The sequence below is a fragment of the Jaculus jaculus genome, chromosome 6 (assembly GCF_020740685.1).
Source record: "Jaculus jaculus isolate mJacJac1 chromosome 6, mJacJac1.mat.Y.cur, whole genome shotgun sequence".
In the NCBI taxonomy this organism is placed as follows: Eukaryota; Metazoa; Chordata; class Mammalia; order Rodentia; family Dipodidae; genus Jaculus; species Jaculus jaculus.
In genome coordinates, this window is record NC_059107.1 from 14,048,473 (window position 1) to 14,076,036 (window position 27,564).

At 43.1% G+C, this 27,564-nt stretch overlaps 1 protein-coding gene across 2 annotated transcripts; it reads right to left on the minus strand.

Annotated features, from left to right (window-relative positions):
- Window positions 1-269: 269 nt before the first annotated feature.
- Window positions 270-27,455, minus strand: Sox30 (SRY-box transcription factor 30). Of its 2 annotated transcripts, XM_045153303.1 has the most exons (6): window positions 27,421-27,455; window positions 26,468-27,357; window positions 24,629-24,868; window positions 23,293-23,472; window positions 12,764-13,262; window positions 270-1,035 (listed from the first exon to the last, which is right to left on the minus strand). In XM_045153303.1, the coding sequence occupies exons 1-6, from the start codon at window positions 27,453-27,455 to the stop codon at window positions 654-656; spliced, it is 2,226 nt and encodes a 741-aa protein (XP_045009238.1). In that variant the 3' UTR covers window positions 270-653. The 2 variants fall into 2 exon arrangements, with proteins under 2 accessions (XP_045009238.1, XP_045009239.1); XM_045153304.1 differs by lacking the exon at window positions 12,764-13,262 and having other exon boundaries at window positions 845-1,035.
- Between the last annotated feature and the right edge of the window lie 109 nt (window positions 27,456-27,564).

Genomic DNA, 27,564 nt, shown 5'->3' on the forward strand with positions numbered 1-27,564 from the left:
TTTCTATCCTCCGAACAGAAAACATCTAACAAGAACAATTTTATCTATATTTATTCAATGATAACAAAAATACAACAATGCATACCAAATGGAAAAAGATATTAAAGATGATGAGAAAAATGTTTAATAACAGAAATGACTACCTGAAGGAATTGCGTGTGTCATTAAAATACATTAGAAACTTACTAGTTATTAGTGTAAATTAAGTTTAGTGAGTTCCAATTCACTTCTAAAACTTATCAAAATATTTTCAAAATGTTACATAAAACTGACAATATCCATAAATATTAAACACCAAACAAAAATTAAGAAAAGTGTGCGCTGAGGTCAAGTGCAAGCCACACTCGTCCTGCCAGGCAGGCTTCCCGTGTCCTCACACACACTGCATGTTCCAGGATAAAGAAATGACATCCCGTGCTGATGCCAACTTCAGCCATAAAATAACTACTTTTGGTTTTAAGCAACCCTACGCTAAAACAGCAGGAGTCTACTTTCACTCTCAAAGCTGTGCGAGGGCAGAGAGAGCCTTGGGTTCGGCCTCCTCCAATCATGGCTGAAAACGCTCAGCAAAGCATTCTAGGCTCTTTTCTCACACCAACTGACCCAGAATATATTTTAAGAAATGTTTATTTTCTGTGCATATTTGTTATAAATTATAAATTCCTGAGCACTTTTTCTTCTTCCTCTTCATCGCTGTCAGTGACGTTGACTTGCTGGACACTAGAGGGAGTTGACGTTGGGGCTTCGAAGACATTCTCCAAGGCCCCCATGTCCAGCGGAGGCACGGGGTTCAAGTACTCCTCCCCGCCGTGGCCGTGACTGTTGTAGTACGGAGCTCGGTCCGCGCCCTCACAGGCCCGGGCGTCCTCGCCGTGCGCGTGCTCGTCAGGGTAGTCTCTGAAAGAATAGTCTCTATTTAACGCTGAAAAGATGGCCTCGTGCTTTTGGTACCTGTCTTCATAATATCCAAGACATTCTGGCATTGAGCTTGGGAAATTTCCATAGCCAAAAGGAGGCCGACTATAAGGACACGTGCTGCAGCAGAAAAAACAGAGAGCAGAATTAGGTCGGATCTTGCCCACACAATGCCTGGCACACAGACCACCTGAGCTAAAGGCCCAGGGAGGGGGTCATGTGCTGCTTTCCCTCCGCCTACTTCTACCCAAACTCCGCAGTAAAAGGAGCCTGTGACTGAAAGATCCCAGCAGTTATGGTCTCCGGTTAGCTTCTGGCATCCCACCTTCTTGACCTTGATAGAGAACACAACTCACCTTGGCTTCATATGGTACCTCATACCCTGGGAGATCTGGAGATGTAGCCCTACACTGCAGTATGCTAAGACGAAACCCAGCAGAGCAAATTATGGCAATGCTCTTACTGGATTTGAAGGACGCTCATGGGTGAGGGTAAAATGGATTGAAATAAAGAGCTTCTGAACATGGCAGTCCTAGGATACAGAACACATTTCATTTCTTTCTATCTTTTTTCTTGTTTTTTTTTTTAAAGTATATATTTCGTTTATTTATTTGAGAGAGACAAAGAGGGAGGGAAGGAAAGAGAGAATGGAGATACCAAGACTTCCAGCTGCTTCAAAGGAACTCCAGACACATGCACCATCATGTGCATCTGGCTTACGTGGATCCTGGGGAATCGAACCTGGGCCACTTGGCCTTGCAAGCAATTGCCTTAACTGCTCAGCCATCTCTCTAGCCCCTCTTCCTCCCTCCCCTCCTTCCTTCCTTCCTTCCTTCCTTCCTTCCTTCCTTCCTTCCTTCCTTCCTTCCTTTCTTTCTTTCTTTCTTTCTTTCTTTCTTTCTTTCTTTCTTTCTCTTTTTCTCTTTCTCTTTCTTCCTTTTTCTTCAAGGTAGGGTCTCACTCTAGCCCAGGCTAGACCTGGAATTCACTATGTTGTCTCAGGGTGGCCTCAATCTCACAGCCATCCTCCTACCTCTGCCTCCCAAGTGCTGGGATTAAAAGCGTGCATCACTATGCCTGGCTTCTTACACTTGACTTCTTAAATGACACAGTAATAAAACCAATGTAAAACACTCTCAGTAACAGAAAGATCTAGTACTGACATGCCATGACTTTAGTGGCCCTTGCACACACAAAAAAAAACCCCACCCATAACTATAGGGCAAGAATGTAAAGAAAAGGCCTTTTCAGTTTTCTAAACTGATACTTTATAAAGGGAAAAACCAATAATTCTACCATTCAAAACCCCTAGCCAATTGTCCTTTTAAGTATTCTTCTTCAACATTAATAGGAATTACACAGGGGTTGAGCTCACAGACTCCACCTAGTGACAGATGACACAATGGTCACAAAACCCATGGTGTGCTGCTACCTACCTTATAATGACCTTATGGGTGGGGGGAGGATGGGATGATGGCATTAACATAGAAGAGAGACTAGTCAGAACGAAGGGATTCAGTGGATGGGGAGGGGGAGAAGAGGAGAGCGGTGGGAAGAAATTATGATCCTGGCATATTGTGTATACTCGTGGAGGTTGTTAATTAAAAGTTTCAAAAAACAAAAACAAAAACTAAGCATGACTGACATACTTGACTACTATGTCAAACTCTCTGAAGTTCTCACTCAGAAATCTTCAGTACTAGGTACCTGGCTCATTTTAAATATCTAGTATGAGGCAAGCTTTTAAAACATTTTCGGGTTCACATTCTTAAAGCCTTATCCTAGTTTAAGCATTTTAAACTGAAACCGTGTGCCCTGAATGCACTGTCCTTTGTGTTATTATGACACTGCTCATGTAGTGTTCTACCATCAAATTATTCTGTCCAGTGAATTTGCATACATATTTCAGGAGGGGCATCAAATGTACCTCCTACACAAACCCTTCACTTCAAGAGGAAATCATTTACCTAGTAACTCAAAATTCAATGTAAGCTATTAGCAAGACTTGGTAGAGAATTTTAAAACGACAAACTGCTGAGTACTGGAAATTTGTAATGAAATTTGCATCACAATACCTATGCTGGGGTGGGAGAGACAAGTCACTGTCATGTTCATGCAACATGTCAATGAAGACAAAGGAGACCCCAGAGGGCTACAAAGGTGGAAACATAGGGCTGGAGAGATGGCTTAGTGGTCAAGGTGCTTGCCTGCAAAGCCTAAGGACCCAGGTTCTATTCCCCCATATCCATGTAGGCCAGATATACAAGGTGGCGCATGTGTCTTGAGCTCTCTCTGTCTCTCTCTCTCTGCTTCTTTCTCAAATAAATAAAAATACAAATAAATGTTATTTGAAAAAACTTTTTTAAAGCAATATAACAGGAACAGAGGGCTGGCTCTGTGGTTAAAGGTGCTTGCTTGCAAAGCCTGATGGCCCAGCTTCAATTCCCCAGTACCAACATAGCCAGATGCACAAAATGGAGAATGCATCTGGAGTTTTGTTTGCAGTGGAAAGAGGCCCAGTGTGCCCATTATCTTCCTCCTCTCTGTTCCTCTCTCTCTCCTCTCTCTCTTTCTGCTTGCAAATAAGTAAATAAAACTATTTAAACAAGGCCAGGTGTGGTGGCACACGTCTTTAATCCCAGCACTTGGGAGACAGAGTTAGGAGGATTGCTGTGAGTGCAAGGCCTTGAATTCCAGGTCAGCTTGGACTAGAGCCAAACCCTATCTCAAAACAGAAAACAGTAAATTTAAATCAAAAGCACCATATTGGGAAAAGCATCAGTTACAGTGATCAGAGTGGTAATAGTCACTAATTGTAGTAAACATTTGCTATGTTTTCTAGGTATTGGCTAAGGATTTTACATAAGCTCAGTTATTCCTCAGAACAACCCTATGAGATGGTGTCTCCACTTTACAGGTGGGAGAACGAAGCCTTAAAGAAGTTAAGGCACTTGAACAAAGGCATAATAACAAGTGACAGAAACAAACGGGGCAGTCGAGTCCAGATTGCCCATGATGCCACACTCCCCGGGCGCCAGCTCTAGCAGTGTCATGGGCAGGCTACATTCTTATGTAAAACAAGAATAATGTTGCCAACTAGAAATGATATTTTAAAATACTTTTTTTTTTTTTGGTCGTCGTTGTTTTGTTTTTCAAGGCCTATAGGGTCTCAATCTAGCCCAGGCTAACCTAGATTTCACTATGTAGTCTCAGGCTGGCCTTGAACTGACAGTGATCCTCCTGTCTCTGCCTTGTGTGCACCACCATGCCTGGCTTAAAATACTTTTTGTTTGGATTTTTTGAGGTAGGGTCTCACTTTAGCTCACACTGTCCTGGAATTCACTATGTAGTCTTAGGCTGTCCTTGAACTCACAGCAATCCTCCTGCCTCTGCCTCCCAAGTGCTAGGATTAAAGGCGTACAACACTATGCCCAGCTTAAAATACTTTTAAAAATATTTTACTTATTTATTTGCAAGAAAGAGGGAGGGAGAGAGGAAGAAGCAGATAGAGAGAATGGGCACACCAGGGCCTCTAGCCACTGTAAGCGAACTCCACCTTGTGCATCTGGCTTACACTGGATACTAGGGAATCGAACCTGAGTTCTTAGGCTTCACAGGCAAGTGCCTTAACCACTCTCCAGCCTAAAATATTGTTTTAAAGAAATATTTTTATTTGTTTGCAAGCAGAGAGAGAGAGACAGAGAAGAAAGAATGTGTGTGCCAGGGCCTCCAGCTGCTGCAAGCAAACTGTGGATGCATGTGCCACTTTGTGCATCTGGCTTTACATGGGTACTGGGAAATCAAACCCAAGTTGTTAGGCTTTGTAGGCAAGCACTTTAACCGCTGAGCCATCTCTTCAGCCCTAGAAGCATTATCTTAATATGCAGTTGGTAAGACACAAGAAGTCACATTTATTCATGTATTAATAAGCACCCACAAATAAGTTGTGACATCAGTGCCATGCTGTGTGAGGGAGGAGCCAAGTTCCAAGTTAAATAAATGTTCATACTACAGAAAATGTTAAATATGAGAAGTGGATCCCAAGGACGGATATATTAAGAGGCGATATATTAATTATTTTGATCTAATCTTTCATAACGACTATATTCATACATCTATCAGTTAATTTTATATCACAAATATATAAATTTTGTACCAATAAATTTTATCTTTTTAAAAATATTTATTTAGCTGGGCGTGGTGGCGCACGCCTTTAATCCCAGCACTTGGGAGGCAGAGGTGGGAGGATCATCGGGAGTTCGAGGCCACCCTGAGACTACATAGTTAATTCCAGGTCAGCCTGGACCAGAGTGAGATCCTACCTCAAAAAACAAAAACAAACAAAAAATTTATTTATTTGAGAGAGAAGGAGGCAGATAGAGAATGGGTACACCAGGACTTCCAGCTACTACAAAGGAACTCCAAACACATGCGCCACCTCGTGCATCTGGCTTACATGGATCCTGGGAAATCGAACCCTGTCCTTAGACTTCACAGGTTTAACCACTAAGCCATCTCTCTAGCCCCTAAAATTTATCTTAATATAACTAAGGGAGGGGACAAAAGGCTTTGGGGTGTGTGTGGGGAGACTCATCAAAGTTCAGATTACAAAATTTGGGAAGCAGAAGGAGGTGAGGATAACTGAAGGGAAGGAAAAAAAATAATCACTGACGCCGGGTGTGGTGGCGCACGCCTTTAATCCCAGCACTCGGGAGGCAGAGGTAGGAGGATCACTGAGAGTTCGAGGCCACCCTGAGACTACATAGTGAAGTCCAGGTCAGCCTGGGCCAGAGTGAGACCCTACCTCAAAAAACCAAAAAAAAAAAAATAATAGTAATAATAATAATCACTGACATGGAAATAGAGAAGAAATAAAGGATTTCAAACTCCATGTCATAAAACCTTTAACAAAGAAAACTAAACTCCCACAGGCACACATTTGCTTTCCCTTCAACAAGGAAAGGTGGGGCTGGGAGACGGGCTCCAGGCGTAAAGCGCTTGCTGGGCGGGTGTGCTGGCGCATGCCTGTGACCCCAGTTCTGAGGCGCGACAGGAGGCTCTCCAGGGCTGCGGGCTAGCTGGCCTAGACACTAAGTCAGAGCTCTGGGATCAGTAGGAGGCACTTTCTCAAAATAAGATGGACAGTGAGTAAGATACCCACCATCGACCTCTGGTGTCCACTTGCATGTGCACACACAATGCAAATGCACCTGCACACATGTGTGCCCACGTGGATATGAACACAAATACACGCATGTACAGACACACAGAGAAATTAAAATGAAAAACAAAGGAAGGTAAAACAAGTCTAGCAGTGGCCATCCCTGGAGGAGAGAAGGGGCAGGGAGGAGAGCGACACACCCAGGCCTTTCTAAATATAACGTGAGTCATAACTTTGACACTGAAATCACAGGCATAAGTTTCACGACTGTAAAATAAGTGTAAGTTTAAACAAATCCATCCTTCTGGTGGATTTATGTAGCAAAGTGCTGAAAGGAAGCCCATTGCTTTGTCTGCCGACTTAAATGCAAGCTCCAGGAGGCGCTCCTCTCACACCGCCAGGCCCGTGCCCTCTGCCCCGGGGTGGTCAGCTGTTTTCCGAAAGGAAATCTACAGGGACAGAAAACTCCATCCCCAAACACTGAAAAGAATGAACCCAAGTTTATGTCAATGACAGAGGAAAAATTCAAGATAATCCAAAGCTCACGTTTTGCTTCCTAATGACATACATCCTAAAAAAATCATAAATGTAAGTAATTTTATTGCTTGGAATATTCTTGCTTTGCAGCTATTGCTGCTGTTTCAAAATTATCTTCACAACAGACAGATATGTACGGCTATGTAAAGTTGTCTTCACTATAAACAGATACATAAGTCTATATAAAAGTATTTCAAGAGCTGCGTATAGTGGCGCACACCTTTAATCCTAGTACCTGGAAGGCACAGGTAGGAGGATCGCCCTGAGTTCCAGGCCAGCTTGAGACTACACAGTGAATTCCAAGTCAGCCTGAGCTACAGTGAGACCCTACCTTGAAAAAAAAAAAAAAAAAGCAGACCAGAAAATGTACATATAGTATACAATAAGGGAGATAAGTAACTGTAATCATTAGGAACTGAGATTTTAAGCTTTGGAGAAAAAGATTTTGCTGTATAAAAATCAAAGAATTTTAGAATATAATATTACTTTTATTTTGGAAATGTTAATATGAATATCATTTTTTGCTCATTCAAAAATTACATATATTGGGGGCGGGAGAGATGACCTACTGATTAAAGCATTTGCCTGCAAAGCCAAAGGATTCAGGTTTGATTCCCCAGAACCCACATAAGCCAGATGCATAAGGTGGCACCTGTGTCTGGAGTTCATTTGCAGCAGCTGGAGGCCCTGGCGAACCCATTCTCTCTCTTTCAAAATAAATAAATAAATAAAACAAAAACAATTAAATTATCTTTTTCCTAAGTTTCCACTGGGCAAACTTGGATACTCTGTTAATTTAGTAACAATAAAAATGTCTATTGTCCAAATCATGGCTTCAGCCAGGTTCACATTGTTGGGACAAACATCCTTATGGGAAGAAAGTTTATTTCAGGCTTACAGATTCAGAGTAACACATCAATGTTAGGAGAAGCTAAGTCCAAGCAGAAAGACACCCTCAGGTAGCCAGCAAACATCAAAAACCATCAACAGCCAAAGCTCCAAACTGTTCTCCACACACTGTAGGGCTGGACTTACGATCCACCCCACACACCTTAGGACTAGACCCCAAGATCTGTCTTTATCGACATGCCCCTGCAGCAGGGATCTGCCTGCTAGGGGCTCGATTTTAATAAAGCATTTGAGTTTATGGAGCCACATCTTCAAACTACCACAAACAACCTCCTGAAAAGAGCTAGGGATGCAGGGGCCAGTGTGTGTGGCACATATAAATACAAAGTGACCTTGTGACAGATTGTGCCAGCCAGCAAAAATTGATCAAAGATTAAGGACACAGAAACCAACTTGTACCCAAATGTCCAAACGAAAAGGACAAATGAGCATTCAGGAAGAAGGGGGAAGAGACAAAGCAAAGGGAGGGGAAGGAAAGAAGAGGAGAAGGGAGAACAGCAGCTATACTTACGTTGGGTAAATCAACCTGAAGCCAGAGACGATAAAAGGGATAAAGTTATCCTGTATTTCTAAAAGGATAACTCAAAAGAAGATGCAACCATTACAAATACATGTCCACCCAACACAAAACCACCCAAACATAAGAGTCGAATGTAATATGAGTTGGAGACTTCAACACATGAGTTTCTCAGTGGACAAAACATCTAGACAGAAAAATTAACAAAAACCTTTAGTTCAATCATACTATGGTGCAAATGGACCTTACAACCATACAAACAGTTGGAAGAAATGGATGAATTTGTGAACACATACAACCTACCAAAATTGAGTCAAGAATATGTTTCTATTCCTAGCACATAGGAAGGTGAGGCAAATTTAAGGCCAACCTGAGTCACATATTAAGTTCAAAGCCAGCCTGGGCTATATAAAGTAATCTTGTCTCTAAAGTCAAAATAAAAAAGAAAGAAAGAAAATGAGGGAAGGAAAATCTAAACTAAACAGAGCAATACTGAGTAAAGAGACTGAAACAGTAATTAAGTCTTCCAAGTTAATAAAAGTCCAGGACAGAATGACTGCTGTATACTAGTACACAAACATTCTAATTCTCAAGTATATTCATCCTAACGAACACAGACGCAAGAATTCTTAAGAAAAGTGTAGCAAACTAAATTCAACAGTATACGAAAAAGATCATAACACCATGCTCAAATGGGATTCATCCTAGGGATTCAAGGATGGTTCAAGAGACACAAATCAGTAAGTATGAAAGAATGCCCTAACAGAACAAAGAATAATAACATGGATCATCTTACAGAGTTAAAAAATCCAGTAAGAGTCAACATTTCTTTATGCTAAAAAACACAACAAATTATGAGCAAAAGGAACACCCTCAAAATACTGAAGGCTGAAAAACCCACAGTCAGGGTGATACTGAGAAAGGGAGAGCTGCAACATTAACTATAAGGTTGGAAATGAAGCAAAGGTTCCATTTCTCCACTCCTGTCTAATAAAGTTCCAGAAAGTCTTAGCAAGAGAAACTAGAGGACCCAAACAGGAAAGGAAGAAGTTAAATTATCCATGTTTGCATGACAATAAGATATAGAAAAACCTGGGCTGGGAAGATGGCTTAGTGGTTCAGGTGCTTGCCTACAAAACCTAACGACATGAGTTTGATTCCCCAGTACCCAAATAAAGCTAGATGCACAAGGTGGCACACACATCTGGAGTTCATTTACAGTGGCTACAGGCTCTGGTGTGCCCTTGTCCTGTACTAATTTTCTGGCCTTTTTTCTAGCCCTGAGTTGAGTACTTGAAAACAAGCAATCCTGACAGGAACTGAAACAGCATAGTGTACCCTCAAAAGCTATCTCCTTGCTGGACATGGTGGGAACACACCTGTAATCCCAGCACTGAGGTGACAAAGGCAGGAAGACTGCTGCAAGATGGAGACCAGGCTAGATGCATAACAGATTTCAGACTAATTTGGACTACATAGTAGAACACTGTCTCGATCCCACACCTCCCCAAAATGTTGTTTCCTTTGAGGAATGGATATACCCAATGGGGTAGTAGTTTTTACTTTCTGTGGAGGTTTGGTTCAGGTGTTCCCCCATAAACTTAGAATGTTAGGTTCCCAGGTGATAGGGACTTGGGATTTAATGCCTGCTGGAGGCAGTGTATTGTTGGGGGTGGGCTTATGGGTATTATAGCCAGTGTCTCCTTGCCAGTGTTTGGCACACTCTCCTATTGCTGTTGTCCACCTTATGTTGGTGAGGGGGTGATGTCTACCCTCTGCTTGTGTTGTTGTTTTCCCCTGCCATCATGGAGCTTCCCCTCGAGTCTGTAAGCCAAAATAACCCATTTGTTTTTCCCCACAAGGTGCCCTTGGTCAGGTGATTTCTGCCAGCAATGCAAACCTGACTGCAACAGTAATGTTGGTGCCGAGGAGTGGGGTTCCTGCTAGACACCTGACTGTGTGGCTTTGGACTTTTGGAGCCAATTTTCAAGAAGAATGTGGAAGGATTTGAAACCTTGGCCTAAGAGACACCTTGAAGTGTTGTAAGTACAGCTTGATGGATTCTTTTGGTCAGAGTTGCAAGACCTGAATGCAGTTAGAACTATGGACTGTGAGGTTTGGCTTATGAGAGTGAAAAGGAGCTTTGCTTGGACTGGGCTATAAGCAGTTTGTGTGAGAGGCATGCAGTTATGCCCATATCCTGAGAAGTTGTACAGGGCTACATTGCATAGAAACGAACTGGTATGAACAGAAGGATATGGCACAGAAATGAAATATTTGGGCTAAAACTACTGCCCCTTCAGCTGCAGTTATATGAGAGATTACAACCTTTGAGATTGGGTCAGCTGAGCTGCATTGGGGCAACAGGAAGAATGTAGACTCTTCTGAAGGGGCCTGAGTGCTCAAGGAGTGTCCTGTTCTTCAAAGTCTGCTGTATTCCCCCCTGGATTAACAAATTGGCACCCTACCTGGTATTGTGGAGTATAAGAATTGCAGGAAAGAGAGGGTCATTGAGTTGTAACATGTTTTGGAAATGGCCATGGGCAGTGTGAACCAGGTTTGTTGGATGCCTGCATGGAGACCCCGTGAAGCTATGAGGATGAACCATGGACTGTAGTGGAGACCCACTGGAGATGCCAGGACCCAAAGATGGTTGCTAAGGAAAGCTGCCAGCCCCAGTGAAGTTTTCCAGGACTGTGAGTAGCCTAGCTGGAGGGATGGAATTGGAACTCCAGAGATTTGTTGTTGGTTAGAATTATGAGACTTGGAGATTTGTCACTGAATAGAGTTGTTGGACTTGGAGCTAGAATTTGATGTTTGCTTTGTTTAAATCTTGTATTGGTTGAATATTTCTTTGCTATGCCCAATGTCATCTTTTGCAGTGTGTTTATTCTGTGCCATTATGGGTTTTGGGGGGAAATTTTGGGTATTATGGCTCAGTTAAAAGACCTTGGATTATGGGGATGTTTGGACATCACTGGGATTGACAAAAACTAGGGGAACTTTTAAAGTTGGACTGAATACATTGTAGTGTCTATCATGTGTGGTTATCAGTTTATGGGGGCCAGGAACGGAATGTGGTGGTTTGATTCAGGTGTTCTGAATGCTAGGTTCCCAGCTGATGGAAATTTGGGAATTAATGCCTGCTGGAGTGTATTGTTGGGGTGGGCTTATGGGTATTACAGCCAGTTTCCCCTTGCCAGTGTTTGGCACACTCTCCTATTGCTGTTGTCCACCTTATGTTGGCCAGGGGATGATGTCCACCGTCTGCTCACGTCATCATTTCCCCTGCCATCGTGGAGCTTCCCTTTGAGTCTTTAAGCCAAAATAAACCTTTTTTTTTTCTTCCCCCACAAGCTGCTCTTGGTCAGATGATTTGTGCCAGCAATGAGAACCTGACTGCAATACTTTCTAAGTAAACAATGAACTATTTGTGTTCAGCATTTAATACTCAAATCTCAACAGGAACACTCTCTGTATTTAACAGCAGCTGAAAAGTGGAGGATAGGCTGGAGAGATGGCTCAGTGGTTAAGGTGCTTGCCTATGAAGCATAAGGACCCAGGTTTGATTACCCAGTACTCACATAAGCCAGGTGCACATGGTGGCACATGTGTCTGGAGTTTATTTGCAGTGGCTAGAGGTCCTGGCCTGTCCACTTTTTCTATCAGTCTCCTTCTCTTTCTTTCTCTCTCCTTCTCAAACAAATGAATAAAAATAAGTACTTTTTTTTTTAAAAAAAGTAGAGGCTTATTACCACTCTATGAAGATACTTACAAGGGCAATAGTTTGTATCACTGTAAAATGCTTCCCCAAATACTTCCTTATGAAAATCAGTTTCTTATTTTTTCTTTTTTAAAAATATTGCATTTATTTATTTACTTAAGAGAGAAAGAAGCAGATAAAGAGAAAGAGAGAGAGAATGCATACACCAAGGCCTTTAGCCACTGCAAACAAGAGCTCCAGCTGCATGCACCATCCTGAGCATCTGGCTAACGTAGGTCCTGGGGAATCAAACCTGGGTCCTTTGGTTTTGCAGGCCAGTGCCTTAACCATTAAGCCATCTCTCCAGCCCCCTTTAAAATATGTTATTTTTTAAAATTTATTTAAGAGAGAGGCAGAGAGAGAAAATCAGTTTCTTTATTTGTAGTTTACATGGTGAAATTTCTGGTTTAGTCAAAGGGCCCTGAGAAGTGTCTGGTATAACTAGTCATTAACCACTCAAGAAAGAAGGCTCTCCTCTCTGCCCTTGTTATTCCAAATTAGCTCCACCGAGAGCACAACTGGCCCCACTCAGGAGCCCCCAAGACACGCAGCGGTGGATCAGGCGTAACACCTGTTGGGCCACTGCTGTGCCGCAGACCTAATGAATGAGGATCTGCATGGTGACAAGATGCTGCTATGCATGTACGCAATACGGGGGCGGGGGGCGGGACGCACAGATCTCTAGACAAGGGGATCTCAGGATCCTCATAGTTGATTCTGATGAAGAACTGTATTTGACAACACTGCAGCTTGTCTGCTCCTGCGGAGCGAGCATTCTCTCCAGCTCCACTGGGCCTCATCTGGCCCCTTCACCCTTCATGCAATGCTTGGTTCTTATAGTTCCTAAGTCAAGATTTAAAGTCGAGCAGAGGAAGTCCTTTCTCAGGTAGAAAAGGGATGCCTTCAAAAGTAAACACCTTTCACTATATTTTTAGGTGAGAGGAAAAAACTGTTCATTTACCTTGATGGGAAGTAGTGAGGCCCAGGCAGGAAGTAAGGATGGTGAAATGAGAATCGAGGCGGTGTTCCAAACAGCGTGGCTGGGTGGCCGAGGGGCGGAGGCTGGTAGACGTGAGCGTGCGGGATGGGAGGGGCTGAGGGGATGGGAGTGCTGCGGGGACCGGCGGCGACGCTGGGATACTCTTTGGGGGGCTGGATGGGGGAGCTCACAAATCTGGCATGGGCAGTACTTGCAGTGGTCGGAATCCTGCTGGCGCTCTCCAGCGACACCGGCACCGGGGTGGGCCTCTTTACTGAGCGACTGGCGCCCATCGAGAGCCCGTGCGAGTCGGTCTGGGAAGGGCCGGCGAAGCGCGGGGCGGGGAGCGCGGGCCGCGGCGCGAGGTTCGGAGCCTGCAGGGCCACCTGGCCCGCGCCCGACACGCTGGGCTGGAAGAGCGGGAGGGGGCTGGGGCGCTGGACGGCGGGGGCGGGCAGCTGGACGGCAGGCCGGCCTTCACCTTCGGAAATCAAAACAGCACAGGTTAAGCAATCGTTGGATCACGACATGTTTTTCTTTTGTCAGGAAAAGTTAATGAACTGTTCGTGGAGCCTTCGTTAACCACGACCCTCGCCGCACCACGTTAACCCTCCATAGTTCCTCTAGAGCATTCTGACCAGACCGAAGGCACGGTGTCCTGGACATTCACGTTTTCTTCCCTGCTCTCAGCTAGACTCTAAGAGAACACAGACGGTTCCTGTTTAGCTCAGTAGCACATTCTCAGGCACAAACTTCTGTCTGGCAAAGAACAGGCCTCAAGGACATTTTTATCTTTCTTTCTTTCTTTTTTTTCTTTTTTCTTTTTGAGGTAGGGTCTCACTCTGGCCGACGTTGACCTGGAATTCACTAGGTAGTCTCAGGGTGGCCTACAACTCAGGGAGATCCTTCTACCTCTGCCTCCCAAGTGCTGGGATTAAAGGTGTCCACCACCTGGCCCTCAAGGACATTTTTTGTTGTTGTTTTTTCAAGTCAGGGTCTCACTCTAGCCCAGGCTGACCTGGAACTCACTCTGTAGTCCCAGGCTGGCCTCAAACTCTTGGCAATCTTCCTACCTCTACCCCAAGTGCTGGGATTAAAGGCATGTGCCACCATGCCAGGCTTCAACATTTATAAATGAATGAATGAAATTACTAATTGATAAATTAAAAGAATGAGTATTAATCAGGTGGGGTGGCTCACACTATAATCCCAGTACTTGGCAGGCTGAGGTAACAGGATTGCTGTGAGTTTGAGGCTAGCCTGGGCTACAGAATAAGTTTCAGGTCTTCCTGGGATAGAGTGCATCTGGTTTACGTAGGTCCTGGGGAATCGAACCAGGATCCTTTGGCTTTGCAGGCAAACACCTTAACCACTAAGCCATCCCTCCAGCCCTATTTTATTTTTGAAAACTATTTTTACTTATTTGTCAGGAAGGAGATAAGAAAGAGAATATGCCTAAGAATGGTGTGTCAGGGCCTCTTGTTACTGTAAACTCCACGTACATGCACCACTTGAGGCATCTTACATGGGTGCAGGGTTTGTAGGTTTTGTCAGAGGACACCTTTACCTGCTCAGCCATCTCCCCAGACCTATTTATTTTATTTTATTTTTATTTATTTATTTGAGAGAGAGAAAGAGAAAGAAAGACTGGGTGTGCCAGGGCCTCCAGCCACTGCAAACAAACTCCAGATGCACGTAACACCACATACATCTGGATTGCGTGGATTCTGGGGAATCAAACCTGGGTCCTTAGGCTTTGTAGACAAATGCCTTAACCATTAAGCAATATCTCCAGCCCCCTTGTTTTTAATATTAATAAGGTTTTTGAAAAAAATAAAAAGGGTTTGGAGCAGCAATGACTTTGAAGAAGCAAAATGACCTCATCTTTCTTTCTTTCTTTTTTTTTTTTTCTTGTTTTTTCAAGGTAGGTTTTCATTTTAGCCCAAGCTGACCTGGAACTATGAAGTCTCAGGGTGGCCTTGAACTCATGGGAATCCTCCTATCTCTGCCTCCCAAATGCTGGGATTAAAGGCATGTGTTACCATGTCTGGATTTTCTTTCATTTTGCATACATTTCTACGTTTAAAAATATTCAACATTTTGTAATTGAAAAAAAAATCTAAACAATGGAGAAAATTGCTTCCTGCTTCCTTCACCCCTCTTCAGCCTGGAAGTATGGAATGAAGGGCCATGGCCATCTGTCTCAAGATGTCAGTGGAGCAGAGGAGAGGGTGTAAATGAGGCTGTCCGGACACTCAAGTAAGAAGTCCATGGACTCTCTCATCTGTGAGGCACAGAGCTTAGTCCAGCCCTTCCTGATTCATGAAGGAGATAATTTCTCTCCATCTTTCCTTCAAGCCTTCTAAATCTATCCCTTACCAGGAAACAGTAAAAACCTTTCTAATTATCTGCATGTCTCCTACTACAACTCCAGCCTGGGTACTGTTTCATGCATGAAGTTTGGTATTTGTTTTCTGAGATAAGTTGTGATACTATGCAGCCCAGACTGGCCTCAATCTCTTGATGCTCCTGAGGGCTGGAATTGCAGGCATGTGTCGCTATGCCCAGTTCTTTTATTCATGTTTGCATGCCTAGAATATAGCAGAGAATCTGATTAATAAAACATAATAAGCCAGGTGTGGTGGCATACACCTTTAGTCCCAGTACTTGGGAGGCAGAGGTAGGAGGATCGCCATGAGTTTGAGGTCAGCCTGAAACTACATAGTGAATTCCAGGTCAGCCTGGACTATAGTGAGACCCTACCTCAAAAAAATAAATAAATAAATAATGAAAATAAATAAAAATGAAAAAGCCAGTGATTCAGCAGCTAGCTGAGGATACTGCTGCCATGTCTGGGTGGAAGGAGAGCTAAAATTCCTCTAAACAGCTTCAAGGTCAGGATAACTTGTAAAATCTCTCAAAACTACCACTTGAATTATGACCATACTCAAGACATTTACCCTGAAAATCCACCTCTGATATTGTTTTGTTCTATACCCAGGACAAGTTTGTAAGTTCTCAGAAAAACGAGTTTCAAGAGCTACAAAGAACACTGAGTTTCAGTCACTGAAAGAGAGCCACATCTTTTACTAAATCCTCTTTCTCTGAAAGGTAGTTTCCAAAAGAAGAGGTGGAAATGAGAGCTGGGATGAGAATTATGCTCATTCAATTCACCAAATATGTATTAAGCAACAAACATGCCAGGAACTGTATTTTAAGGTCAAAAAAACTAGATACATGGAGAGTTATAAGATACACAGTATCTTTGAATATCAACATTATGTTCCTAAAAGGAGGCTCAAACTTACAAATCCAGAAACTTTTTCTTTATTTGTGGTAAGGTCTTGCTCTAGCCCAGGCAGACTTGGAATTCATTCTGCAGTCTCAGAATGGCCTCAAACTCATGGCAATCCTCCTACCTCTGCCTTCCAAGTGCTGAGATTAAGGTAAATCCAGGAACTTTTTATTTGGTTTTTCGAGGTAGGGTCTCACTCTAGCTCAGGCTGACCTGAAATTCACTGTGTAGTCTCAGGGTGTCCTCAAACCCACTGTGACCCACCTACCTCTGCCTCCCAAGTGCTGGGACTAAAGGTGTGTGCCACCACACCCAGCCAATAACTTTTTAATAAGCCACCAGTGCTAGGAACACTTGTGAAAAAGGCAGAGCTCTAATGGATATGGCAGACAAGGTATAGTAGAAACTAGATAATCAATAACCAGTTAGTGATGTGGTTTCTCTTCTAACATCCAGGAAAATTATATTTCCTAGGAACCGTCATAGTTAGGAGTGGCCATATGGCTAAGAGCTACTCAACAGAATATAACCAGCATCCATTACTTCTTTGGCATTATAAATATACTAACAGATGGTCTTTTAAGTTCTGTCCCCTGGTGCAGACTCACATACACTAGGGTGCCACAAGGCAAGCTTACCAGAGCTGGAAGGTAGAAGCAGCCTTGTTCATGAATTACCTTCGGGACAGAGGCGTATGTACTAACTAGAACCCATACATGAGTACAAAAGTAAGCTTTGTGTTTAAATCATTAAATGTAACCTTGTTAAAGCAGCTTGAGGTATCATTACATGAAGTTGAGGGAAGTTTTAGATCTACACTGTAAAGAAATAAGAAAAAAAAAAAAAATAAGTCATGTAGGGCTGGAGAGATGGCTTAGCAGTTAAGCTTTTGCCTGTGAAGCCTAAGGACACTGGTTCAAGGCTCGATTCCCCAGGACCCACGTTAGCCAGATGCACAAGGGGGCATACATGTCTGGAGTTCGTTTGCAGAGGTTGGAGGCCCTGGCACGCCCATTCTGTCTCTCTCTCTGCCTCTCACTCTCAAATAAATAAATAAAAATAGACCCAAAAAAAATAAGTCATGTAAAACCTACAGTTTTATTAACTCCTTTTTAAAAATTATTTGCGCCAGGTGTGGTGGCACACGCCTTTTAATCCCAGCACTTAGGAGGCAGAGGTAAAAGGATCGTCTTGAGTTCAAGGCCACCCTGAGACTACATAGTGAATTTCCAGGTCAGCCTGAGCTAGAGTGAGATCCTACCTCAAAACACCAAAAAAAAAAAAAAAAAAAAAAAAAAAATTGCGCTGGATGTGGTGATGCACGCCTTTAATCCCAGCACTTAGGAGGCAGAGATGGGAGGATTGCTGTGAGTCTGGGGCTACCCTGAATCTACACAGTAAATTCCAGGTCAGCCTGGGCTAGAGTGAAATTCTACCTCAAAAAGCAAATAAATAAATAAATAAATAAATAAATAAATAAATAAATAAATAAAAAAAAAACAACCAAAATCCTTGATGCCTGTTCTTTGCCAGGCAGAAGCAGGTGCCATCAGGTTTTGATTGTGTGGCTGGGATGGAAACCAGAATGGCAGAAACCGATGACAAGCTGAAGTTGTGTACCAGGAGTTTTATGGGGTTACCACAGAGGAGAAGCAGTATGCGGGTTGGGATAAAGAGAAGAAAGAAAGAGAGAGAAAGGAAAAAAAAGAAAGACTATTTAGGTGCTAAAAAAAGTAGGATTGGGTAGAGAGACAAAAGTGATAAGGAGTCTGTGAGGATAGTGTATGAGAAAATGTACGAATTCTAAAAGGTGAAAACATGTCAACTAAATTAAAATATAATCAAGAATGCTGGGCTGGGGAAATGGCTCAGTGGTCAAAACGCTTGCATGAAAGGCCTGATGGCCCAGGTTCACCCCCCAGCACCCACGTAAAGCCAGATGCACAAAGTAGCACATGCATCTGGAGTTATCTGCATTGGTGGGAGGCCCTGGTCTGCCTTATTCTCTGTGTGTTTCTGTTTCTCTTAAAGAATGTCAATTTCTTGACAACTAAAATGTAGACAGCATAAAAATAAAAAATCATATGTGCCAAGTGACATTTATGAGTCAGGATAAAACAAATATATGGTCTACAAAAGTTCCAAAGCTTATAACTGCATTTGAATGCCAATATAGAATGAGGATGCTGGCCTAACTATCAATAAAGGCATTTGATGAAATATACCAACAGAGGGTTCTGGACGTCCATGCCATAAACACACTCTATGAACAAATGAAGAGCTTGCAATGTGTCATTAAATATGAAAGTCAGAGTAAAGAGTGCACTGGACATGAAAACACTAAACAAGAAAGTAATTATCAAGGGAATAGTAAAATCAGTTTAATTCACATCTAACTTTGCTACAACTGTATTTTGAAATCTTTTAGCTAAGGCATATAAAAATACCTTTTTTTGTTTTGTTTTGGTTTGTAGGTAGGGTCTTGCTCTAGCCTAGGCTGACCTGGAATTCACTAAGTAGTCTCAGAGTGGCATCGAGCTCATGGAAAATCCTCCTGCCTCTGCCTCCTGAGTGCTGGGATTAAAGGTGTGCACTACCACGCCTGGCTCTAGAAATACCTTTATACTTTGTTCCTAGAATTACTGTGCCTATTAAACAGTGGGCTAAAGAGGGAGAGGCAGGCAGGCAGGCATGGGATGTGGCACTAAATTTCCTCAGGAGATATGTCAGATAGAAAGCTTCACTGGAGCAGAGAGAATACTGAAGCACTCTTGAGCATCTTCACAGGGTAAAAGTAAAAGTGTTCTGGGAAAATCTGGTACAGGGTACATGTTGCTTATTAGAAGGAGCAGGCTTAGTAGAATGCACACACAGTACAATGAAATAAGCTTTATTAAGAGTCCAGTCGTGAAGGATTACCAAAACCAGCATGGATTGCTTGTGTGGAATAATGGGTAATCAATTTCTAAATTCCTAACTAGCTGAACAGAGCTATTCACTTTTTTCCAGAACACAAATATGGCTAGGGGAAGGCTGGTAAGGACACCTTAAATGCAAAGCTCACAGGAAAGTGATGTTACCCAGTGATGCTAAGAACAAAGAAGAGGAAACCTTTCCGAACTAGAGAGCCATCTCAGTCCAGAGAGCCTATCCACAGCTGTCCAAACGTGTTCAAAGGCTGGAGGGATGGCTTAGCAGTTAAGGTGCATGCCTGTGCAACCTAAGGACCTAGGTTCAATTCTCCAGGTCCCACATAAGCCAGATGGACATAGTGGCGCATGTGTCTGGAGTTTGTTTGTAATGGCTGGAGGCCCTGGTGCACCCATTCTCACTCTCTCTCTGTCTCTAATAAATAAAAATAAATCTTTTTTAAAAAGTGTTCAATAAGTAAGCAGAGGTGTGTGAAGTGAGGCACACATCACATCACTGCAGGACAGTATGAAGGGAAATTGCTAGAGCAAACTCTTAGGAGGCCTTGAAGTCATTCCTAACCGTCTGAAGACTTCTATAGAAGGAGGGAAATTATTGTAAATACTCAGTCTTGACCGTGATGAGAGGCAAGTGGAAAGACAACCTGCTCCTTCCTACTGAAGAACACCTTGAGGGCTGCAGAGATTGCTTAGTGGTTAAGGTGTGTGCCTGCAAAGCCTGCAGACCCAGGATGGATTCTCCAGGTCCCATGTTAGCCATATGCACATCGTGGCACATGCATCTGGACTTTCTTTGCAGTGGCTAGAGGCTCTGGTGTGCTCATTCTCTCCCCCGCTACCTTGGTCCCTCTGACTCTAATCAATAAATAAATAAAACAATAAAAAAGAACACCTTGAAAGTTCTTAAGTTTCACAGCAAACAATTTAAGAATACTAGATCAGCTAGTAGATTATTGGAAATTCAATTACCAAAATAAATGTACATCTCAGGTAGCATACTTCTAAGCACCTCAAAGAGAGTCAGAGGGGAGCAGAACAAATGAGATAAAGTAGACATAATGGCCTCAGCTAGAAGGTTCTTGGTAAGCCAGCATCATTTTAAAAAAATATTTTTTATTTATTTACTGGGGGGGGGCATATAGAGACAATGAGCATGCCAGGGCCTCTAGCCACTACAAACAAACTCCAGATACATGACACATATTGTGCATCTGGCTTTACATGGGTACTGGGGAACTGAACTCAGGTCATTAGGCTTTGCAGGCAAATGCCATAACTGCTGATCCATTTCTGCAGCCTAAGCATCATTTTTAAGTAGTGTAAGTGGAGATCTTGAGTACTGGCTAGGCCAGCCTATATGGTATCATATAAAAAACATCATACATGTGCACAAAGCTTGTCCGTCAAAAAAGAATTGAGGCTGGAGAGATTGCTCAGTGGTTAAAGGCATGGGCACAAAGTGAAACATGTATTCAGAATTTGTTTGCAATGGCAGGAAGCCCTGGTGTGCTTATCTTCCTCTTTCTGTCTGTCTCTCCCTACCCATAAGTAAATAAATAATAACATATTCAGAGAAAAAGAATTATTTGTCTAAGAGGAAAATATACTACATTCATATGTTTCTTCCATGGGGATGAAAACATACTTAAAGAGTAAAATGAACCATGGCTTTAGAATACAAAGTTAGTTAGGTAACAGTTACCTGAAAAGAACAGGTATAAAGATAAGCACCTGCAGAAATTAAAGCTACAGTTCTTCAAGAGACTTGTGCTCTGCTTTATGTCTTAGTTTTATAGATGACTTGCATATGAGAGCTTTAGTAAAGTGTCTAAGCTTGCCAGCTATGCCGTCTCCTTTAAGTAAAATAATGCCACGCCGATGACAACAAACTGAAATATTTCCCGCTGTCTGATGGGCAGCACAGCAGCAGGTGAAGCTCGTTACTATGAGGCGCATATATGGGGAAGTTAATTCACAAGTTAACTTATAACAATGCTCTACACTTATGATTTGATTCTCAAGAAATGAATCTTTGCTATATCCTGTTCTCATCAGAAATATAGGATATTACAAACAAATTTAAAAATTGGCCAAAAACAAATCATTATCATGTCTTTGCTACTGTCATGCATACATCAGAAATGCACCCTGTAAATTCTGTTTAGTGTACTTAAATACAACATCATGACGCAAGAATCCTACTAACATTAGAAAACTCCTCTTCTGGGCTTGGACGATGGCTCAGGTAGGGTTCAATTCCCCAGTACCCAAGTAAACCTGCCCATGGGTCAGGCTCATGTGCAGTGTCAAGAGACTGTGTCTCAAGAAGGGGGAGCACACACACACATCCCCACAGACACAAAGGAATACAGATTTTTAAAAATAGATAAACAATCTTCCAATCTATACCCACTTCACATGTTTGCTCAGAATGGCATAAAATTAATATGCTGTCTACAATATCAAGTGCTTCAGATAAGAACATAGATAACTGCTCCTGAGGTGCATGGAGCATGTAACAGTGGACTCAAGCAGGTGAATGGGAAGTCTTGAAACAAGGGTCGCAGAAGCAGCAGGGGCTTCGATAACAGACGCCGTACACAGCACAGCACAGCACAGCATGTGGTCAGTACACGCACTGCAGCGGGCCAGAAGTCCAGAGTCCAGCCTAAGGGCACCTGGCTGTATGAGACACAAAGGTTACAGCTTTCTGCATCTTTTGCTTGAACCTAAGAATCTCGAATGTAGCTTTCTTGAAATCAGTTGCTAAAATGGCACATTGAAAAAGCCAACAAAATGCATAATATTCTAAGAAGCCTGTTTCCAAGATATCTCTTTTGTCTCATAGGGCCTTGCTTTATCAGCAGGAGTCCCAGAAGGTAGAAATAAGAAGAGCAGTTTATTTAAGACACTGGGTAGCAAGTAGTGAATGGACAATGTTCCCCATAAGAGACAAGGCTCTGGAAAAAACAGACAATAAGACAGCCCTGTAACAAGTAATGGGCTATGACAGCCTCAACTGTCTGTTCCTACAAGCAACAGCCAAGACTGCTGTAAAGAACTAATACTACCAGAAAAACAATATAATGAACCCAACAAATATTTCTATAAAATGAGCAATTTCCATTGCTTTTCTGGCACAGAAAATGAGAAAATAATGCTTTAGGGTTGCAGAGATGGCTTAGTGGTTAAGGTGCTTGCCTACAATGGCAAAGGACCTCAGTTTGATTCTCCAGAACCCATGTAAGCCAGATGCATGTGGTGGCACATATATCTGGAGTTCATTTGCAATGGTTGGAGGCCCTGGCATGCCAATTCTTTCTCTCTGTCTTTCTATGTCTGTCTGCCTCTTTCCCCTCTTGCTCTCTCAAATAAATAAATAGAATTTTAAAAAGTCTTTTAATTTTGTTTTTTAAAGAATGGTCTTGGGGACTGAAGAAATGGCTTAGCAGTTAAGGCACTTGCTGGCAAAGCCAAAGGACCCAAGTTCAAGTCCCTAGCACCCACATAAAGCCATAGCACCAAGTGGTACATGCATCTGGAGTTCATTTGATGTCCTGGCACACCCATTCCCTCTATTGGCCTCTTTCTCTCAAATAAATAAGTAAACAAGTTAAAAAAAAAAAAAAGAATGGTCTTGGGCTGGAGAGATGGCTCAGCAGTTAAAAGTGTTTGCCTGCAAAGCTTGCCAGTCAAGGTCTGATTCCCCAGCACCCATGTAAGCCAGATGCACAAAGTGGTGCATGTGCCTGGAGTTTGTTTGCAGCGGCTGGAGGCTCTGGCACACCCATACTCTCTCTCCATCCCTCCCTATCAAATAAATACATGAAAAAAATAAATAAAAACCAGGCTGTAGAGATTGCTCACTGGTTAAGGTGCTTGCTTACTAAGCCCAGGTTTGTCTCTCCAGAACCCACATAAGCCAGATGCACATGGTGGCACAGGTGTCTGGAGTTCATCTGCAGTGGCTAGGCCCTGTGTGCCAATTCTCTAATAAATAAATAAAAATATTTTTAAAAAGAAAAAAATCACTCCCCTTTCCTATTGAATGACCTTAGCCGTCTACATTGTATGACGAACCCGGGGTTCATCCTGACTTGCCTCAGACGTCTGAGGTCTCACACGTGGAGCTACCACGTACACTACTGTCTCCCAAGTGTTTTGATGTCTCTCGAAATCTTTCTTTCTTCCATATAATGTTCTCCTCACATTGTTGTTCTAAATTCTAACAAATAAAATTTCATGTAGCATTTATAAAATAATAATCTATCATAAGCCCAACTCACCAACTGGATGAGTGATGGTATTCTGTAGGCTGGGGATTACCATAGAGTAGGAAGGTGAGCGGTAAGGATAAATCGTCGCCGGGTTTGTAGGAATGATATTCTGAGTGCTACCAGAGAAGACATTGGAAACACTTAGAGGGAAGCGTTTTCGCTTCCCTGGACGAGGCTGATAAACCCAACCTATAGAAAAAGATACAGACTTTTAAATAGGAATATACAGTCTACTTAGCCTTTTTTATATGAAAATATGAGATGTTACCAAGTTGTTTTAAAATAATTCTTATTCTAGAATATATTTTCCAGCTCCATGCTTCTACTTCTCAGAATGAATCCTCTGTGCATTTTAGCATACATACTCATATAGCCCCCAACTAGCCAACGTTGTCACCCATAATTGAAAGGAAGGTCAAATACCTTATGTTCAGGGACATGCGCAATTTGTTGTAGCATAATCTAGGCCCCTGAGCTCAACCCCCAAAGCCTCTCCTCTACTTAAATGCCTCAGTAAGGCGTTCATCTCCTCCTGCTTCATTTTCTCTAAGACACAATTGTCTGCATCTCACAACGTAATAACCACTAATAATAGTGTAATAGTTACTATTTTCTATGTCAGGAAGGTCTAAATTTAGCAATATCCAAAAACTACAATTTTACTTGCGTCCAGTCAGAAGAGGGAAGCTACACACTAGTAGCCGCTGGGCAACCAGTGGAATCATTGGGGGTCCATGTAGTCGCTCACTCTACAATGCTTCTGTTCATATTTCAGAAAAAAAAGTAGTTCTTTTTCCACCATGCAGAGATGTTAGTCACAAAGTAGGCATTTTCCCAAAACTTTGTCCCAGTGTCTTTACTGCTGGGAAGGAATCACCACATTTCAAACTATCAATCAGTTTAAATTAGCACTATAAATCCATCAATCAAAAATTCTGAAGACAAAATTAAAGTGGAGCATGGTGTTAACCTCTGCATTTGAATTATCTTTTAAGTATGAACTATTTTTTCTGTTGCCATGATCACCTGATGTCCAGTGTATTTGCAAAATTGTAACCGTGTTGATACGCTGTCATTAAATTTATGTCTTTGGGTAAAACTATATACATACAATAAAACTGTATGTCCCCAGCTTTACAGTATTTGGTAAATATGAGATCAGGTTATTTTCCAACTTAGTCTATTTAAGGAAACTTATGTCCACTATTAATTCCATCATTTAAGGTAGCATCCACTATTTTCTTTCTCACATATATCAGGTTAGGAAATCTCAACCTAACTTAATGTTTACCTAAGTAAATTTAAAAGAAATTGGAAAGAGCCCTTGTTCGTTTCATTTGATTACCAGGAAATTCCTCTCTGTGCTTTTCTTTAATCTTTTGCGCTTCGTCATAATAAGGTTTCTTTTGTTCTTCGCTAAGCTTGTTCCACTCTAACCCGAGCTGGACACTGATTTCCGCATTGTTGGCGGCTGGGTTAGCTTTGGCTAGTGCTGGCCGGTGGATCCTTGCCCAAACCATGAACGCATTCATGGGCCGCTTCACGTGGCCATTCCTGTCTTTACTGAAGGGAGTGTCTGGTATTCCTATATGACAAAGATTGAGAGACTAAGTTAATATATCACACAATTTTAAAGTGAAGTGCACCTGTATCTATACTTAAGGTATCTGAAAATATACACTTCAATATAGCCAAAAAAACACCTGCCACTATTCCAGAAATGCTTATATTCCCTAAACTCAGCATTACAATTGGGGCTCAGAATAAGTCCTAAAGTGGATATTGTTGAAAATACTGTGCAATAGTGTTGAAGACACAGCAACTTGCTATTTCTTTGCACTTCATTTATGCCTCTAACAAGAACATTCATTTTGCTTATTTCCCACTAAAATTAGGGGGCATAAACTTACTCCAAACTACAAGCCTAGCACTAAGTAGGAGCTAGTTACCTAAAGGTTAGCAGGGCTGTTTTAGCTTTGCGACATGATGCTGTCATCTACAAATACGTTGGGGCCATATTCACAGGGATATCACGTGTGACCCACTGGCCACAGGTTGAGACCATATACAGAAGTATCTGTAGTGTCTGATAAACCTTAGTTTTTCTAACACTGCTACAATAGTTGTATTTGACTATGAAAGTGAATCAACACTAGACCCATGTCCTAGGAGAAAAATAATAAAGTGACTTTTTTTTCCAGGGTCACAGAATCCGTTTAAATTACTACAATTGATGTTGCCTTAATTCCCATCTCTCTACAGTTCATAAAATACCACCTATATGTTTTTGTATTGTTCCTCGTTATTTTAGGATCACTTCAAATACACAGAAGGGCCTCAACGACCCTCTGCGGTGTCAAGGTGTAAAGAATGTGTTCCTATTAGTGTCTTTAGAAAATGAAAACAGTTAACACTGCCAAAGATAAACAGCAAAGGGCTAGCGTGGGTAGAACTAGAAAATAAAAATAAACATGAAAGTTCATGAGATGAAGAGTGATAATACTTTCCAATACATTCGTTGGTACAGTGTTCTGTCTGAATTAAATCTTAAGGATTTGCTAACTATATAATGGGAAAGACTGAAAGAAATATTTTGATTAGTACTATTGTAACTACTATCACGTCTTTGAAACCAATTCTTCTAGTTTATTCTACAGTATTTTCAGTATTTCTATAATTCCTTAGTTTATAGGCTAAATACTAAGATGTAACATGGGATCATATATTTTCTCTTAGAAAACACTTTATTTTTCATTTTGAAAGATAAGTCTAATAAACTCTTCGGTTTAATTATAACGATTTTTTTCATTTTCCTATTTCTCACACACAGAAAACTATAAAACTGTAAGGTACTTTAAATGTCAACTTTTGTAGCATTATAAACTGAAGGGTCTGTGTCATCTAGCAAGAAGATTTCTAAGTGTAAAACTTAATCTGAGTCTCATTCTTTACCAGGTCACAAAGATGGATTTTAAAAGGCAAATGGGACTCTTGACGGTGTTAAGTGCATTTTACTGGTACACATATATCCAAGTCCATCAGAAGTGATACCTGGGTAGGTTCACAATCAGTTCTGTAGGTTTTATTGTTCTAATGCGGGCTTCTGAAGTGCTAACCTCATGTCTGCTGTGGGCAACGTGGATAGGGTTTTTGATAGGCAGATTCCCCCTGCTTGCCTTAATACCTGCGTCTGAGGGAAGCACGGTGAGAGGGACATCTTTGGTCTCAATTTTTACAGAAGGCTCCAGTAACGACTGCATTTTAATAGGCACAGGTGTCAGGGGGACCTTGGATAAGCGCAACAGCTCGGAAGGCGGAGGTCCCTGAAACTGGATCCTGGCCCCCGAGGGGACGCTGTGCAGAGTCAAGGGGATCCTGAGGTCTTGCTGGTGCGCGCCGAAAGCGCTGGACGGCTGACCCACGAGGACCTCTTTGCCACCGTGGGCCATGCCATCGGCGGCGGCGTCCGCGCCCAGGCCGCAGTCCTCACGGGCTCCGTCGGGCTCCTCGGTTTTGATGACCGCTTCCCCGAAGGCCGGCGTGGGTCCTTCGGCGCCCACCGCCACGTCCCTCGTGAGCTCCTCGGCGCCCTCCGGCTTGCCCTTCTTCCCCGTGCCATCGTCCGCCGTCTTGACGGCCCTGCACGCTCTCTGGCTGGCCTCGACGACCCTCCGCGGTGTCAGGGGCGGCTCGGGCTCGGCTTTCTCGGCCTTGATCTGCAGCGCCCGCGGCGGCGTGGGCCGGTGGCCCTCGGCGGCCGACGGCGACAGCAGCAGCAGCTCGGGCCTCAGCTGCAGCAAGCGCGCCTGCGCGGACGAGGCGACCACGGCGGCGGCGCCGTCGTCGGCCGCCGGGGGCAGCAGCAGCACCTGCTCCGACTTCACCCGCAGCAGGCGCCGTGGCGACGACGTCGAGGCCACCGTGGCGATGGCGGCGCCCTGGGCCGACGACGACGACGACGACGGAGGAGGAGGAGGAGGAGGCGGCGGCTCGACGACCACGGGCCGGAGGAAGGACGTGCCGTCCACCAGCAGCGCGGGCGGAGCGGGGCGCAGCGGGCGCGGCGCGGTCGTCCTCGGCAGTTGGCGCGGCGGCTGCGACGACGACGACGACGACGACGACGACGACGACGAGGACGAGGGCGGCGGCGGCTCCGGCCTGGCCCTGTCCATGGGGGAGGGGGCGGCCCGGGCCTGGCGCGGCCCGGATTGTGAGCTCAGCCGTTTGTTGGCCACCTCCCCCTCCCCCTTTCGGTTAGGACCCTTCCAAGGCCCGCGCTAC

What these genes read in the sequence shown, in the direction of transcription:
- Sox30 (XM_045153303.1), bottom strand. Translation starts at nt 27,455, where the DNA reads ATGGACAGGGCCAGGCCGGAGCCGCCGCCGCCCTC. An exon ending in TACCATCACTCATCCAGTTG is followed by an intron (nt 13,263 to 23,292) that starts GTGAGTTGGGCT and finishes TGATTTCCGAAG; the next exon opens with GTGAAGGCCGGCCTGCCGTC. An exon ending in CCTCACTACTTCCCATCAAG is followed by an intron (nt 1,036 to 12,763) that starts GTAAATGAACAG and finishes TTTCTGCTGCAG; the next exon opens with CACGTGTCCTTATAGTCGGC.